At 37.1% G+C, this 16,227-nt stretch overlaps 4 protein-coding genes across 4 annotated transcripts; all 4 read left to right on the plus strand.

The window, feature by feature from the left end:
- The first annotated feature begins 1,340 nt into the window (after positions 1-1,340).
- On the plus strand, positions 1,341-3,684 carry LOC110859721. Its single transcript, XM_035859658.1, has 3 exons — positions 1,341-1,429; positions 1,503-1,578; positions 2,790-3,684. The coding sequence occupies exons 1-3, from the start codon at positions 1,394-1,396 to the stop codon at positions 3,125-3,127; spliced, it is 450 nt and encodes a 149-aa protein (XP_035715551.1). The 5' UTR covers positions 1,341-1,393; the 3' UTR covers positions 3,128-3,684.
- Positions 3,685-5,250: 1,566 nt separating this feature from the next.
- LOC110859691 lies at positions 5,251-6,662 on the plus strand. Its single transcript, XM_022108661.2, has 4 exons — positions 5,251-5,442; positions 5,523-5,627; positions 5,887-5,958; positions 6,496-6,662. Exons 1-4 carry the CDS (start codon positions 5,275-5,277, stop codon positions 6,556-6,558), a joined length of 408 nt encoding a protein of 135 aa, XP_021964353.1. The 5' UTR covers positions 5,251-5,274; the 3' UTR covers positions 6,559-6,662.
- Positions 6,663-7,723: 1,061 nt separating this feature from the next.
- Positions 7,724-11,020, plus strand: LOC118438863. The gene is made up of 4 exons (XM_035859663.1): positions 7,724-8,765; positions 8,833-9,116; positions 9,462-9,777; positions 10,330-11,020. Exons 2-4 carry the CDS (start codon positions 8,876-8,878, stop codon positions 10,829-10,831), a joined length of 1,059 nt encoding a protein of 352 aa, XP_035715556.1. The 5' UTR covers positions 7,724-8,765; positions 8,833-8,875; the 3' UTR covers positions 10,832-11,020.
- A 1,669-nt stretch (positions 11,021-12,689) lies between these two features.
- Positions 12,690-15,393, plus strand: LOC118438835. Its single transcript, XM_035859617.1, has 7 exons — positions 12,690-12,704; positions 13,842-14,015; positions 14,067-14,252; positions 14,335-14,480; positions 14,560-14,813; positions 14,941-15,122; positions 15,205-15,393. The coding sequence occupies exons 1-7, from the start codon at positions 12,690-12,692 to the stop codon at positions 15,391-15,393; spliced, it is 1,146 nt and encodes a 381-aa protein (XP_035715510.1).
- The last annotated feature ends 834 nt before the right edge of the window (positions 15,394-16,227 follow it).

The following is a 16,227-nucleotide window of genomic DNA, read 5'->3' on the forward strand; positions in this document are numbered from 1 at the left end:
ATTTGATAGAGGATACGAATATTGTGTTAAATTTTGAACATCTAAATAAAGTTTTAAAGAAGCTGTTTCCGATTGCCCCAAACCAGAGTTTGTCCAACTTCTTACATTCTTCCAATTTCCAAATTATTTTGGGTAGGTGATAAAAATGCCTTTGTCCCTGCCATTTTTGGCTTTAATGCTCACCGTATACATAACTTTATTCATGGAATGTTACCCTAAATTTCGAGCCAAATTATACATATATTTATGTATATGTTCGCAAAGAATATGAATTAAATTACAAACCGAGAATATCGTACTATTATTTAGATTTCCAGGAAATTTTTGCTTCGAAGGTAACTAAATTATACAAATTTTCCCCTACTTTTCCAAAAGTAATATTTTTAATTCCAATAATTTCGAAATTATATGGTTCCTAACCAGTACAACAAGAAGTAATGGATTTCCCAGCAAACTAACATGAACAATGTACATAAACCAATCTGGTGTCCTGATTACAAATTTGCATATGAAACCCTATTTCATAAATAATTCCGAGAAATCGTTGCCAACATTCTGCTTGTTTTTTAACTGGAAATTCCAAGAAATGTTTGAGGTGAGTGACACCCTTCATCATGTAATACTTATCCCCCCCAGAATTGCACAATGTTTATGTAATGCAAATAAATTCCCGGCATTTCAAAAATTCGAAAACTTCGAAAACGCGCTAATACTCACAGGAACATTTGTCGTAGCAAAATTCGGAGATTGCGAATTAAGGCCCCTACCCTAAATTCTCCCATGTATTATCTTTAGCCTAGATCATACCTGTTCATCTTCATTCATTTGACTAATTATGATAGTGAAGTGAAGGCTTCCATCTTTTCATGTGAATGACTGTAAATGAAAGTCCGATGAAGTGAATTTGAACGAAAATGACTGAGTTCGAATGAAAATCTTCATTCAAAAATCGGAATGACTGAGTTTTGAATGAAATCAAAATTTTTGAACAGGTACATATGAACTAGACATGCGTACTAAAACAACTCTATTTCCTCCTCCAAAACAATAACCACCACAAGAACAACCAGACAGTCAATATTTGTCAAACTACTCCATTTATTCATCAACATTTCGGAGCAATGGGTCCTCCCTTCTGCTTCATTTCCCAGTAAACCGAACAAAAACCAGATTACAAATAACAAATAATAAAAATGGTCCCAATTCTGATCAAATTTCTTCAAAAATTCAATCAGGTCACACCTGTGTCGAAACAACTTTCCCTTTAAAAAGTTGAAGTATACCCGTTCGAAATATCTATAAAAGAGAAGAAAATTTGCAACTTTGTCATATTTACATACCAACATTTAAGATTTTGTCATATTAACTTAAAAACATCTCAAAATCAAATATCATGTCCAAATTTCCAATTTTCTTCTTGTTTTTATCCGTAAGATTTTTGGAAACTTAAAGAAAAATTGTACTTGTGGTTTTCACAATTTTCTTAACATTACATTTTTCAGATCTTCTCCATCCTAAACCTTCCTAACTTGCCGGGGGTCGGTGCAATTAAACCAGTCGGGAATTTGACCCTGCTCGGTAACAAAAAATCTATATTACGAATTTTTAAACAATATCATCCCTCCTAATAAAAAACAGCACCTTTTTAATAATTTTCTCCCTCTGGAAACTTATTTGAAGTTTTATACGACAAATGTAAAACAAATTGTTCCGAATTAAAGAAAAATATAGTCCAGATTTTAGCACTTTTTCAAGTAGGAGATGTCAACTTTATGAAGCCTGGAGACCAATCAGATCTCATTAGAAAATTTTTCAGCCTTTCCATTCTTTGAGAATTTGCTGACTACAATTTCTCCAAAACCTTGAAATAAATTCCCCCACGTGGAAACAAATCATTATTTACAACTTCCTGCGTTAAGTGGGACGACAGGCATCAAGGGGTCACATCCTTCCTGTGATGTTTGTAACGTTTGTAACACAGACTAGGGCATTACAAAACCGGTTTTTCAGATTTTGTTTTCGATTTCCCCGAAAACCGGTTTTATAATTTTCCAACAAAACGGCTTTGTAAAAAACCGATCTTATCACACTCGAAAACCGGTTTCCGATTTTTAATAAAAATTGTCTTAGAACTACAAAATATTAGTGATTTCTCGTTTTTCAAAAATCAATTGTTCTGAAATATTTGTCTCCAAATTAATGCCCAAAGTTTGTTCAACTTTAGATTTTACCACATTATATTTAACGCATTTTTAAAATTTAGTAGAAAACCAGTTTCAAAAACCGGTTTTGGAGTAAACCGAAAACCGGTTTTACGAAAATTTAAAAAACCGGAAACATCGAAAACCGGTTTCACGAAAGTTTTCCAAAATCGGAAAAATCGAAAACCGGTTTTTCAAAATTTTCCGATTCTAGATGCCCTAACACAGACGCGATATTTTACCCGCTTGTGATCCTCTCGGTTTTAATTGAGTTTATTTGATACTTGGGGTAAAATAATGAAATGATCAGTGCTCATTTTATTTACAAATTAAGGAAATATGAGCAAGTGTGGTTAAATTGTTTCGCCCGACTTATTCCATACAATTTTTGGAAAACCCGGATTAAACGTTAGTAAACCCTTAGCAAAACCCAGTAAAATGTGATTAAACCACTGTAAATCCCCACCGAAACGGTGTATGTAAATGTCGACTAAAACCTAGATTGAAACTTAAAAAAACAGGTTAACCCCGGGATGAAATCTAAATAGAAACCTTACAAACCCTTAACTTGACCGAAAACTATTTTAGCGCCCGGATTTATCCTGAGTGAACGTAAAAAACCCGCCACCGCCGTGGCCACCCCGGTTTGTCCGGCCCCGTCCATCTGTCACAGTAGGAACTGTTGCACCTACATCTGCGTCACGGGGGACGATTGCGTTATGATCACGGGAAAGCCGTTTTGCCTCACACCTGTACCCGCCGCTCCGCCTATCCCGGCGAATGCCGCCGTCTGCGTGGAAGACAGGTGCTCCGGCTGCCCCGTTAACTCGATCCATTGCAATGTTCCCTGCGGTACGGCGGCACCGGCGGGTAGGATTTTCTGTGACTTTAGCAATATTCGAGGCCCTTTACCTGCAATCGGGTAGATTTGTTGGGGTATTCTAAATAGATTCAAGTGAAGAAAGAATCCTACATAATTTGCAAATTCGTTTCTAAATAAGTATTTTTTAATTATTTAATAAGTTTATCTAGCCTGGTAGTTACATAATATGATTCGTAAATTATTCATAATTGTTATAAATAATTGATTTTTTTGGAGGATTAAATGATAAGAAGGATTAAATGATAAGAAGGATTAAATGATAAGAAATATTTATATACCGTGCCGAGATTCTCTCGTACATACACTCTAAATAATTTGGAGACAAATCGTCACCCCGTGGAACTACTATGGTGCTCTACTTCTGGGTAATGATTTGCGAGATGATTTGTCACTATTGGGAAATATGTAACAGTCGGGGTTTTGGTGGCAAACTTTAATAATGGTCTCACAAAATATGCTCACAGATTTGCACCAAGCTGGTGTCAATCGATTATAAATTGCATTTGTATGAAATTTGCAAATGGTAATGCTCAGATTTGATAGAGATATAAATTTGGAGTGACATAAATAAAAGCGAAATTTATGCCTCAAGAAATGAAATTTTATGGGGGTTGGGGCCATCCATAAGTTACGTAACGCAAAAATCACGATTTTCTAAACACCCCCATGTTACACATTTAACATGTGTAACATAAATAGGCACGATATCATTCGAGCCAAAGACCCCTATCCCCCCTTTGCTTTACGTAATTTATGAACGGTCCATTTTCAGTTTTCGAAAAACTTTTCCGTGTGGTACTTTCACTTAATATATTTTGACGAAAATTTGTTTTCGCCAATTTGACTTTCGCCAAACTGACCATGACGAAAAAAGCTGTCCTTAATTTATCCGGCGAATGCATAAATGTGGATGATGAGAGTGAGTATTTATGAAGTAATTCCGGGACAAATTTCAGAATTTATGAATTCCAAAATATAAATATTTAAAGAAATGAATTTTTAACGAATGGCTTAACTAACAATTGAGAATAAATTGATTTTAGCATTGGTCAAATTAATATTTATGATCGCTAGGTTGTTGAATTAAAATTCAAGCAAACTAATTTTTAGAATCTTTTATCGATTAATACAAAATGTAAATATTTCTTAAATATGTTCCACCCAAGACTATATAGAATTTTGATTCCAAGCGTACATATGTACAAATATTTTTAATTGCACTTTATTTAATTCCTGCATCTTTTTTAAATTTAATTCAAGCCCTAAAAGTAGCCTTACATAAATCAAAATTAACAAATTTAGCAATACTTCACAATCCAAAACGTTTATTATCGAGTTACAAAAAAATGCTTGAATGTCAATTAAGAATATCAATTTATTTTAACTTTATCCCCCATAAATTGTACAGATTCCAGGCGTACAAATATTTGTAGTTGCAACTTATTTAATTTTCATGCAATTTTTTTTAATCCTCGACCTTGACAGAAATCTGCAATATTTTAAATTAATCTAAGCAGCGCCATGCCATGCACGGCGCCAACCCATGTATTGTAAATGAGGGGCACGCCTTAACCATTATCTTTACACTCTGAATAATTTGAAGACAAATCGTCACACTCGGATGTACAATAAGTGTGTAGTCCTCTATTTTGGAGTGATTTTTGCAGAGACGTTTTGTCACCAAGAAAAAGTTCGTGTACCCAACACAAGTTACGTCGTTTTTACAAAATGTTATATTTAGGAAAAAACGTTTATTTTTTTGTAAGTAACGACGTCACGTGCGTTTGGTGCATAAATGAGATTTTGACTTATATTTTTTCCCTTGGTGATAAAACGTCTCGGTAATTATTACTCAAAAATAGGGAGCTATCATATCCCCCATTATTTAGAGTGTGCCGAATGCTAACCGAGTTACATAAATATGCGTGAATTCCAGTATTTATGTTTCTCTCAACTACATTTAATTATGTCGCACATACATAAATTAAATATCGTTACATAAAAATAAGAATATGTCACCAGCGTTACATAACTTGTGGACGGTCCCCAATTGTAGTTTTACAAAAAAATCCGACAATCGATCTGAACCATATTTATCCAACTGAACCAATAAACTCAAGGTTGTACGAGTAAAAATCCACTATTTAAATCGACCCAAAGCTGCATAAAATTTGCATTAAGTATTTCAAAATGTTCATCATTACGATTTTTATTTTCTTCCTTGTCGCTGCTGACGCCTCCGTCCTTTCTGACGCGGAATGGACGGCAGCAATAAATCGCAAATTGTGCGAAAATGGGACACACAGTGATCCCGTTGCGGCAGATTTTTTTGCCTGTTACGACGAAGAGATTACTCCGGTGAGGTAGCATTTTGGCAAGGTTTTTTAGACAGAATTTTTCAAATTTATGCAAATTTACGCAAATTTATTTCGTTCCAGGGTGGCGGCCAGTTTGTCAGGTGTCAATTAGAAGTTTTTGGCGTGCTAATTAACACCGAAGAAAATGTCGACAGCGTTTGTGCCCAGGGGGACAAATTTCCTCAAGTAAGTGCATATTTACATGGCTCGTAACTTTCAGTTTCACTATTAGTGCAAACTTTGGAAAATTTGCAAAACTAATTTTTGCAAATTTGAAACATAAAATTGGGTCCTTTACATAATTTGTGTAGACAGACTAGTAGCAAGACTCGTTGATACATACTTTCATTAACTAAGTTTTTAATTTTTACGCAAATTTGCAAAGTTTGCTGGCAATTATTTCATCCAGAAATTTTGAAATGAATTTTTTCCTGAATTTTTTCAGTACAGTGATTGCATAATTCTTGGACTTATCGGGATCGGAGTCAACCCCGCCGTTGCGGTCCACTTACTCAACGTATGTGCAAATTAATAAATACTTTGCAAATTAAAAAATAAGCTGAGCTACGCACTCTCAAAAAAATATTGCAGAATCTATAAAAGTAAATACTGCGTGAATTTTGCGTTAATTAAATGAGCTATAGGGACGCAAATCCTGTTCAACCCAGATTATGTTTTGACCATCTCAGCTTAGAAAGACCAACTCTTTAGAAACAACGTTCATTGCGGAGCTTGAGCAGATGCGAATATTTCAGCAAGTTATGGGTGCCACCAGTTCGCGAAATTTCAAAAGGCATAAATTCTTCCGCCAAACTGAGGGATTTCGCGAACTTGCGGCGCCCATCAATTTCGCATCTGCACAAGTTAATTCCGCTCTAAATTTTGTTTCCAAAGAGTTTCTCCTTTAATCTGAGATGGTCAGAAAATAATCTGGGGTAAACATGGTTTGCGTTCCCAGAGGGATATTTTCTCTTTGTTACACGTTGACGTTACCCTTGATTTTTTTACACTATTTTTAAAAGTGCATAAAGCATGTATCAGCTTTTTCTTACAGGTTTGCCAAGGTGCCGTGCTGGACGTGCCAGAACCACCACCCAGACTAATTTCGACTAAATAAATATATACATAAGTCGCAATCTGTTGCGAAAAATAAATACACATAAACGGAAACCGTTTGTATGAACAGGCGGTGCTAAATAAACGATTTTACTCAATTTTAAAGTGGTACATACATACATTTTATACAAATTTCCGCAAATAATTATTCCCCACATTTTAATACGAACCAATTTGAATATTTAACGGTATACATTTAAGTACACTTTCCTCCAGCAGCATCAATCTCCGCATTCTTAAGACCTCATTTAAATATTTGTAAATATAGTCAGCATGGCCAATTTTAATGCAGTACAACTATTGTTTTATCCTTTTTCCCTTCTAGTTTTCGTATCCACATTCTACCAGCGCCCGATCTTGGATTTTGGCGCCCTGGGCAAACACACATGGCGCCCCAGTCCATCTAAAAAATTTTAATTTCCACAACTAACTTGGTAATCAGGTTTTCATGCTTTTGTACTAATATTAAATTATCTAATAAAGTAAATATACTTTTTGGTAAGGACTTGACTTACCGCGTGTGAGATTAACTTAAAAATCCGCAATGCAGCCTCAGATAGCCCGAGTCAATATGCTGAATTATAAATTATAAATTTCATTTCAATTTCACTTCAGGTTTCCATTATCGGTAGTAGTAAATGTCGTAGATGTCGTAAAATCGGTATGGGTCGCTAAAGTTAAAATGTTTTCGAAATTTGCTTCATATTCCCTGATTACAATATTTTTAACTTCAATGCCAAATTTCAGCTCTCTACGAATGTTTAGAAATTTAGGTGCATAGTACACCACCAACTTATATGACCCCCATGGGTAAACTACTGAACCAATGACACTCATCTTCGAACTTAGCCTCCTTATTGAGGTATATCGAGGGAAATGTGCCACGTAACCCGTTTCCTTATTTATTGAGAGGCTGAGTAAGACTCGGATTCTGGAAGGTATCCACCACCATCAGGGTCCACCGCGTCAGGGTCGTAGTAGAATCATGTCTCATTTTGCTTCTTTATTTCTCAGTGGCTAGGTTCTGTTACGACTATAAACCGCTCCCTCAGAAACTTTGACCCCAAAAATCTCCTGGTACCCACACTTTTCCTTCGGACAATAAAAGCTGAAATTATAGCTGTTCTCAAGGAGAAAAATCTTGTATCGAGTTGTCAGAAATAAAAGTGCGGGAGCCATGAGTTTTTTGATTATCTATGTGAAGGTAAAAAAACCGCCGATTTTCGAATTTTGTAACCTTTGATGCATCAGAATCGTATTCAAAGGACAAGTCAAATGTCAAATGCTAGTTATGGTCTAATTCTTGTTACCCAAAGTACATTGGCTTTCTCATTTTTCCAGTTTCTTTCCTCAATTTTTGAAGGGAGGTGGTTGCGTATAATTTTAAAATATGTAGCTATACAACATTAATGGTTGCACCCAAAATTTTATATTTTATTTGGTGAAATCGATGTAACGCGGAATGGCACATTTCCCATAATATGCCTCTATTGACATTTTTTAAATTCATGCCAAATTTCAAATCGATTGGATGAGTAGAACAGAAATAAACTTTGATACAGACAGACGACAGACCCACAAAACGATTCCACAAGCCCTTACTCGGGCTAAAAGTGCGTCAGAGCGAGCATTATGCTGAATAACTTGCTACATACAGTATCATTCGTTGAAGAACATAAAGCCGTGGAAAATGCAAAGTTCTACACAAAAATTCTTCTGGCACGCTGGGATCCTAGTATGCCACTCATTTTTATGCAATTTTAAGATTATACAGGGGACAGTGACACTCAATCTTATCTATTGTACGCTCCGCCGCCTTTTCCCTTCGCAAAATTTTCCATTGTAAATATGTACCGTGACGCATAAACCATTTTGTTTGTATCATAAATTGTTGTTAAACTTCTTAAGATAGTACTTCTTACTGCGTGCCTATTTACCTAACCCATGTGTAGGTTAGATCTTGATATTTAAATTATGCAGAAGCGCGTGCACCGATTGATTAAGTGATAATACAACTTTCCCAAACTTTCCAAAGTTTTAGAGGGGCGAACTTGTGGTGCCCAAACTTGTGGCACCTTGTCCCAGATCAAGGGATACGAAGGCTCTTGACTGACTAACATTAATTACAATCTCACTTCGTTTCCCATTCAAGCAAAGAATATTTGGCAATTCTCACTTAATTCCATTCCGGTCCGGATAGATTCACGAGTATGTATTCCACACAATTTTTGTCCCTGATAATTCGCCATTTTAAATTCTCCCGCCTCATTGCCAGCATTCCGTTCGAGTATGATCCTAAATCTGGGAAACTTATCGTCATGAAGTCCCGCAAACGGAGACGCGTCACCCAAATCCAGTCACTGATAACGTTGACGTACTTGCTCGTCCTCCTGTACAATTTCTTCTTTGGAGACATGCCAATTCTGAAAAGGTTGCAGGGAGTCCCATTCTTGATGTCTTACGCGGTGCTGAGCTCCCTCGGGTGGAATGTGGGACTCGACATCGCCCTGATGCAATGGATCAATTCGATTCTCAACTTTGAACGCGATTTGTTACAAGGTACAATTATAATTTTATTTGATGGACAGACAGACATACATACACAAAGATAGACGGACAGACGACGGACAGACAGGCGGATAGACAGACGGACAGACAGGCGGATAGACAGACGGACAGACAGGCGGATAGACAGACGGACAGACAGACGGACACGCAGACGGACACGCAGACGGACAGGCAGACAGATGGACAGACACACAGACGGACAGACACACAGACGGACAGACACACAGAGGGACAGACACACAGACGGACAGACACACAGACAGCCAGACACACAGACGACCGACAAACAGATAGACAGCCAGTTTTTACAAATTTTACATATCTGTCAAATTACAGAGGGAGAAAGTATTTCGACCTCAATTACAACAAAGTTGATGTTCATCTTCATCTACTTGACCGAGTTCACCGTCATGGCCGTCCCCTCGGCGGTTTGCTTACTGCTCATGGTGGACCCCTGCGTACCGCCATTTCTGCTCTCGTTCTCGCCAAGTTGTTCCACCATCTCGTGGATGCCACCAGGACGTGAAATATTCGTCGTTTTGTTCGAAGCTTGGATGGCTCTGCAACTGTTCAGTTCTGGGGCGACGTGGGCTTTCTTCATCTTCTTTGCAGGAATTGTCGCAATGCTCAACTACTTTCAATTGCTGGAAAGGTTGCATTCTCAGAACTTACTAGGGTCTGTATTTTAAAATTAAACCCTTTTGTCTATGCATTTGTTTTGAAGACAAGGGTCGAATTATAAAATACCAACGTTAAGCTTTGCACTCAGGTAGACTTTTCCAGTCAACTTGAAGCTTGCTTAAATCTTTTTAAATTTTTCAAGTGCATGATCGGAATTTGTGTGCGAGCAGAAAAACCACTTGTCCAGCAGATTTAGCTTAATTTGATATTCGTATCGGTTTTACTTAACAAGGTCGAGCTGAAATAACTCTTTCGCATTCTAAATCACTATATATGCGTCAAGTCAAAAATAAAATTTTGTGATTCCTCCGCCCCTCCCATGCATGGGAGGGGCGGAGGAACCATGGCATAAGTTTCCATCTTAAACCCAACGAATACCAAATTTCACTCGTCTAGTCATATTGGAGCTAAAGCTTGAGCGGAATTTAAGCAAAAGTATTTTGTTTCCAGAAGTCTATCCAGCGTACTTAGCTTAAGGAAATAAATTTACAAAATTAATAAATATTTCTTGTCGTTTTAACAGCCGAATTTGTAAGGCTGTAACAATCTTTCAAAATCAAGCCTGCCTCAAGCTCTACAGGAGTATTCAAATCCTGGAAAAATATATGAATGGATGCACCATGGTGCGAATTGTCCCTTCGATGGTACTGTGCACTCCGAACTTGCAAATTATCTCGCAGTTCGTGAGTATCAAGCTGCACTCCAAAATAGCGATGCCCGGCTTTCTCATCTTCCCCCTCATCATGGTGGACGCCGTTATTGTGAACGTCTTCGTGTACACGTTGGCCTCCTGGGTAAACAGCACGTCCACGAAGCTACTTCAAACCCAGGTTCGACGAACGGTCCAATTTGGCGGGAAGAAATCCCAGCTGGCGAGAGAGATCAGGGCGTGTGGCGTACTGAAGATCAAATTCGGCTCAAACTTCATCGACAACGGGACCCCGCTAGTGATTCAGAACTTCTGCTTTAACCAAACCTTAAATCTGCTGCTGATCAGTGACGGACGAAAGGTGGGACGACGTTAAGAAGTTCGAACAAACGACGCAGTAGTAAGCGTCAGCTTCGTATGGTTTGATTTTTACAAAGAAGACCTTCCCGTTGTAAGTTTTCTATATTATGTAGAAACTCGTTTAAAAATCAAACCATAAATGCTTAAATAAGTTTTATTCTCTGTCATGGAAACATGTGCATGTATACTTTTATTAAACTTGCAGTCTATTTAATTGCCCTAGAAATTGAGCTATGTAATGATTTAATTCCTTAATTTGCAACCAACTTCAAATATATTGCAATTATTGTACACAGTTAGAAAAGACGTTTACTCTTCGACAAGCAAAATTTTTATTAACTGCATATTACGTAAATCACCCTACCCCATCACAAAGTAATTGGGAAAAGTAACTCTAGATGAAGAAAGTGACGCAAAGTACCCCAACATTGTGCACGTTTAACTTCATATGAAGGAGCGATGTCATACATAGCGTACATGCCAGATCGCAATACCCTACATGAAACAAGGCTACCCCATATAGTCAGAACTCGGCATGGTCTATCACCCACATTGAGTTAAACGCCAGCATTTTTTACTTTCAGTCAGTTTCCTTCCCAATTCATCCAAGATTTCAGTGTTGTATATAAATCTTAGTAAAATTAATTAAACGCTAACAATTATTAATTAAAAATGGACTCGGCGGAGGTCAAGCGTCTTTTAACGCAACTGGATTTGAATGAGTATATTAAAACATTTGAAGGTATTCATTTATTTTTTAAAATGTGTAAATTATCAAATATCTAATAAAACGTACTTATAATTTTGATTTAGAAAACAATATAAGTTACGACACACTGTTACAACTGGACAATTCCCACGTTCGTGAACTTCTTCCTCGAATAGGAGACCAGATAAAACTTTGTGCCGCCATCGACAAGATAAAGAAAGGGGATATCTATGTATGTTTTATGTGTAATGATAAGCATAATTCTTTGGCGTTGTTCCAGATTTTGTAGTTTTGTTTGTTAACCATTGCATTAAAAAAAGGTATTTCACATTAGATACGCTTAATTTCCGGTTAGAGTCATTTAGTTATGGAAGGCATTATGCGGCGAGCAAACCCTCCTTGCTTAAAACTTCCTTTCTCAAAGGAGAAACGAAATCATGCCAGAATGCATCTCAAAATTTGTGTTTAGTTTTATTTTTACCTCTCCTCGTTGGAGATTTAACACAGGAAACTGACCCTGTCAATGCATTATTGGCAACACTTCGAGGCTTGATTGACCTAGTTTTATCTAATAAAATATCGCGTGGAGGAACAACGCTATTAAATAGTCTGATTTCCGAGTTCTGCTCTAATTATCAGCAAGTTTTTTCGAAGCGATTAAAACCAAAACATCATCATTTGTTACATTATTCAGAATCCATTGAGCAAATTGGACCTTTAAAGCAATACTGGAGTATGGCATTTGAATCCAGACATAAATTTTTTAAAACCGCAGCTCATGCGATTTGCAACTTTCGTAATTTGCCAAAAACTGTCACTTACCGACATCAAGTTTTAAAATGTTTTCGGCTCTTGGCAAAAGATTGTTTTACTGAGTGGTCATTCGAAATCCCACAATATGAATACATTAAAGTTATGAAAATGAAGTTTCCCGAAGTTGTCATCAACCGGAGTGCTGAAGCAAAAGTGAAAGTGTCGAATTGTATTATTTCAAATGGTTCCGAATTCAGAACAGGAAGTTTAGTTTTATTGAAATACTGTCCACTTTTTCCGACATTTGGCGTAATAGAGAATATTATTTTAGAGGATGATGAGTGTCATTTTATAGTAACGACTTATGAGAGTGAATTCTGTGAAAAATATTATAGTTTTAAACTTGGAAAAAATGGCGAAAGCTTGTGTATTGATTTTAGCTCTCTGTTATTTTATCAAGCTTTATATACATACGAATCCTTCGAATTCAATAATGTCAACAAATATGTCGTCCTTCCAACTAAATATGCATAAATATAATTTCAAGTGTACTTATCTAAATATTTTAGCAGCTAATTAAGATTTTTAATACATAGTGGGGTCATAAGTTCTCGTGAATGCATTTCCGGTAATAAATCCCAAAGTATTAGAGCTATCTGTTCGAAATTTTTATGGATTAAGAAGCTATTAATATTGTTTAGAAATCATAACTTCTTTGTCAAGATTTCGTCCACGGGCAATTAGACAAGACATAACTCGTGACGGCCACAGGTTGATCGTGGTACGCGCCAATTTTCGTGCCAAAAGTATTTCAGACTTTTCACCGTTGGCAAAAAATTTAATAGAAAAAAAGGCCAGATATTTGTTGTACAGAAATCTGACATCCGTTTAAGTATGCGGAAGTCAATACGAAGTCATCACCGTGGTGTGCATGGGAGCAAGTTGGCTGGAGAAATGAAATCTCTGTTTTTTACCGCAAAGGGTACAAGTTGAAGCCAAGAATTATTTTCAGAGTGTCCTAAAGCCAAACGTTAATAACCTGAACCCTGGACCCTCCGAAAATCGACATTGGACCTTTCAACAAGACTCTGTTCCTGCGCAAGGTGCAAAATTGTCCAAAACTGGCTTCAGACGAATTTTCATGACTTTTTTTCATCCGTAGAACGGTGCTCAGTATCTGCAGACCTTAATCCCCTAAATTATGACTGGTGGTCAAAATTATAGGTACAAGTATGCTCTAAATTTCACCCAAGTGTGGAAGGGCTGAGGTCGCACTTACTGAAGATCTGGCGCTTTTCCCAGGAAATCCGTGCGTGCCGCGATCGAGCAGTTTTCGCCACGACTTATGTCTTGTGTACAAGCCCGTGGAGGAAATTGTGAAAACGAAGTTATGATTTCTAAACAAGATTAATACCTTGTTCATCCACAAAAATTTCTATCAGATAGCTCTAATACTTTGGGCTTTATCACCGGAAATGCATTCACGGGAACTTATGGTCGGACTATGTACGTTCTATTCCGTTAGCTACATATGTAAATTTGAAATACGTTTTTATGAGTATAGACAGGGAATGTACCAAGCAGTGAAAGCGTTGAAAAGGTGGAATCGCTTTTCGAGGGATCATTGATAAGCAGTAATGAAGCTCGTTGTCGCGGATTACAACTTCCTCCGGAACTTGTGAAAAGCTTCAAACAAAACCCTGCAACTATTCAGACGCCCCAATCAAAATTTATGCAGGTAAGATTTTCCTCAATGAGGTCAATATTTTACCTCATTAAAACTGCCTAGGTCCCCCAGATTGACGGCACGCCGGTCCAGCCCTTGATATATATTGCTGGGGACAATTTAAGTGAAAATGTGAATTGCCACGAGCATGAGGTAATCCACTACGAAATAATTCAAGATACTGCGGCCGCGGCGCAACCAGAGCCAGATAGGTCGACAGAAGTACAGGGAAAAAAATACTACGGATTTGTTAGTTTCGTCGTTTGATTCCGTACTTTTACTTTGGCAATGTAATAAATTAAAAAAATGTAATTTCTGATTAATTTTGCAGAATATCGAGGAGGTTCTTCTCAAAGACTTTGCTAGTTCAAAGGTGTTAACGACCAAACTTCCACAGAAGAAACTAATCATTTCAACCGACCGTCGAGCAATTGCTGCGGCCCTAATAGATAAAGTTATTTCAACTCTTGGAACAAGGTGAGTCGGATTAAAGAGACATGTTGCAAGTTAATTAATGTACAAATAATGAATGTCCTTATGTGTTATTTTATGCCAGCCCAAGTAAAGTGGCTTTAGAGCAACTGGCGAAGGACCTGGTTCTTTTGTTTCCTGGCCTAGGGGACCCTCGAAAAGAAGGCCGTGGATATGAGATGTGGTTTTTCCACTCCCATCACGGACTTGGGGCATCAGGATTTTTGGAAGACCGGCTCAAGAATCAAAGGAAGAAGGTTACTTCCAATAAGAAAACTCAATTAAATACTGAGTCGTTGGACGCAACTTTTTTAGACTGGTCTTCAGAAATTGAAGATGGTAAGATGGTGTTATTTAAGATAATATTTAGTAACCAAAATATTTAGCAATTTCATATCTCGAATTATTAATTATATTAATTATCCGGTTGTTTATTTAATGAACGATTTTTGACTTTCTTACTTAGAAAATCCTACGCCGGACGAGAAAGAGTTGGAGTTCCTGCGTCAAAATCACGGCCAGGAAATCAAAATAAAGATGAAAGAGACAGTTTTTCAAAGAAGAACTTTCATTCGCCAACAGACAGGAGTGGACGGGTTGTTGAGCATTATCAAATGTATGCCGAGATTGGTTGATACGGAAGGAATGGTAGGAATGTCCATTTTCGAACTATAAAACACTCAGTTTTGAAATAATAAAACAGTTTCCTTTTTATTGCATGCATTTATAGATAATTCAAGATTTCGACGTGAGACATCCCAAACTGGCCTTGATATTGTACGATAAATGGCCAAAGGTTTCTAAACTACTGATGGACTACGCTGAGGAGTGTGGCATTGACTTTGCAGACAAGATTGGAGTTAAAAAATCAAGATACGAACTGTTGGATGGTACGTTGTTGAAACTTGCAAATGTTTAATTTTATAAGGAATTATTTTAATCAATATATTCTTGAAAATTTATGATTGATTATAATTTTTAAGATGATTTCCAATTGTTGGCTTTCGCTTTGCTGCCATACATTTTACCGTCATGTGGAAAAAAGTTGAAAACTGGTGACGACAAAGAATCTGATGCAGTCGCGCCCGCGAAGAAGGGAACGCGAAAACAAGCGAAAGTTGTTAAAGGATCGGATAAGGATTCAATGGCTAGCATGATTCAGTTTCGATCAGTGAGTGCAAATTTCCCAGTACCATTTTAAACTTATATTTTTTTAAATCAGTTATGTATTCAATTTGTTTATATTTCAGCGAGCTACTCATGTTAGTGAAGTAATGCAAGGGAATCGCAAAGTTGCACCATTTATTCTGGCCCTTGGATCAACATGCAACATGGAATTTGCAGAATTTTTCGTTGTCATCGCTAAGTGTGCTATTCCATGCGGTCAAAAATTCCTCAAGGCGTTAGACACGAAGCATGAAGTGCTTCACGGTTCTCAACATCCCACCGCCAGTGGAATCTTGCGATCACTGGAAATTTATTTTGAGTGGAGTTTGTGGCATGCCGTATGATATTGGGCATCTTCCTCCGGTGGTGCAGGCACTCAGTGGACAAATTATGTCAAGAATTTCTTAGGACGTATACAGACTTGTATTAAATAATTAGCTAAATAATCTTATTAATATAAATAAGGTTTAATTGTAATGATGAATTGACATATGCTGTTACAATAAATACAAATGAAAAGCAATACCCTATATATGCAATTTATTAACTTCATATAGTTACTCTCCAGCATGATATGTGATAATAA

This window comes from Folsomia candida, unplaced genomic scaffold (assembly GCF_002217175.1).
Source record: "Folsomia candida strain VU population unplaced genomic scaffold, ASM221717v1 Fcan01_Sc027, whole genome shotgun sequence".
Taxonomy (NCBI): Eukaryota; Metazoa; Arthropoda; class Collembola; order Entomobryomorpha; family Isotomidae; genus Folsomia; species Folsomia candida.

What these genes read in the sequence shown, in the direction of transcription:
- LOC110859721 (XM_035859658.1), top strand. Translation starts at nt 1,394, where the DNA reads ATGTCCAAATTTCCAATTTTCTTCTTGTTTTTATCC. An exon ending in TTTTCTTCTTGTTTTTATCC is followed by an intron (nt 1,430 to 1,502) that starts GTAAGATTTTTG and finishes TACATTTTTCAG; the next exon opens with ATCTTCTCCATCCTAAACCT. An exon ending in CGGGAATTTGACCCTGCTCG is followed by an intron (nt 1,579 to 2,789) that starts GTAACAAAAAAT and finishes AAACTATTTTAG; the next exon opens with CGCCCGGATTTATCCTGAGT.
- LOC110859691 (XM_022108661.2), top strand. Translation starts at nt 5,275, where the DNA reads ATGTTCATCATTACGATTTTTATTTTCTTCCTTGTCGCTGCTGACGCC. An exon ending in ACGACGAAGAGATTACTCCG is followed by an intron (nt 5,443 to 5,522) that starts GTGAGGTAGCAT and finishes ATTTCGTTCCAG; the next exon opens with GGTGGCGGCCAGTTTGTCAG. An exon ending in AGGGGGACAAATTTCCTCAA is followed by an intron (nt 5,628 to 5,886) that starts GTAAGTGCATAT and finishes GAATTTTTTCAG; the next exon opens with TACAGTGATTGCATAATTCT.
- LOC118438863 (XM_035859663.1), top strand. Translation starts at nt 8,876, where the DNA reads ATGAAGTCCCGCAAACGGAGACGCGTCACCCAAATCCAGTCACTGATA. An exon ending in TGAACGCGATTTGTTACAAG is followed by an intron (nt 9,117 to 9,461) that starts GTACAATTATAA and finishes GTCAAATTACAG; the next exon opens with AGGGAGAAAGTATTTCGACC. An exon ending in TACTTTCAATTGCTGGAAAG is followed by an intron (nt 9,778 to 10,329) that starts GTTGCATTCTCA and finishes TCGTTTTAACAG; the next exon opens with CCGAATTTGTAAGGCTGTAA.
- LOC118438835 (XM_035859617.1), top strand. An exon ending in GAAAAAAATACTACGGATTT is followed by an intron (nt 14,253 to 14,334) that starts GTTAGTTTCGTC and finishes TTAATTTTGCAG; the next exon opens with AATATCGAGGAGGTTCTTCT. An exon ending in TGGTTGATACGGAAGGAATG is followed by an intron (nt 15,123 to 15,204) that starts GTAGGAATGTCC and finishes ATGCATTTATAG; the next exon opens with ATAATTCAAGATTTCGACGT.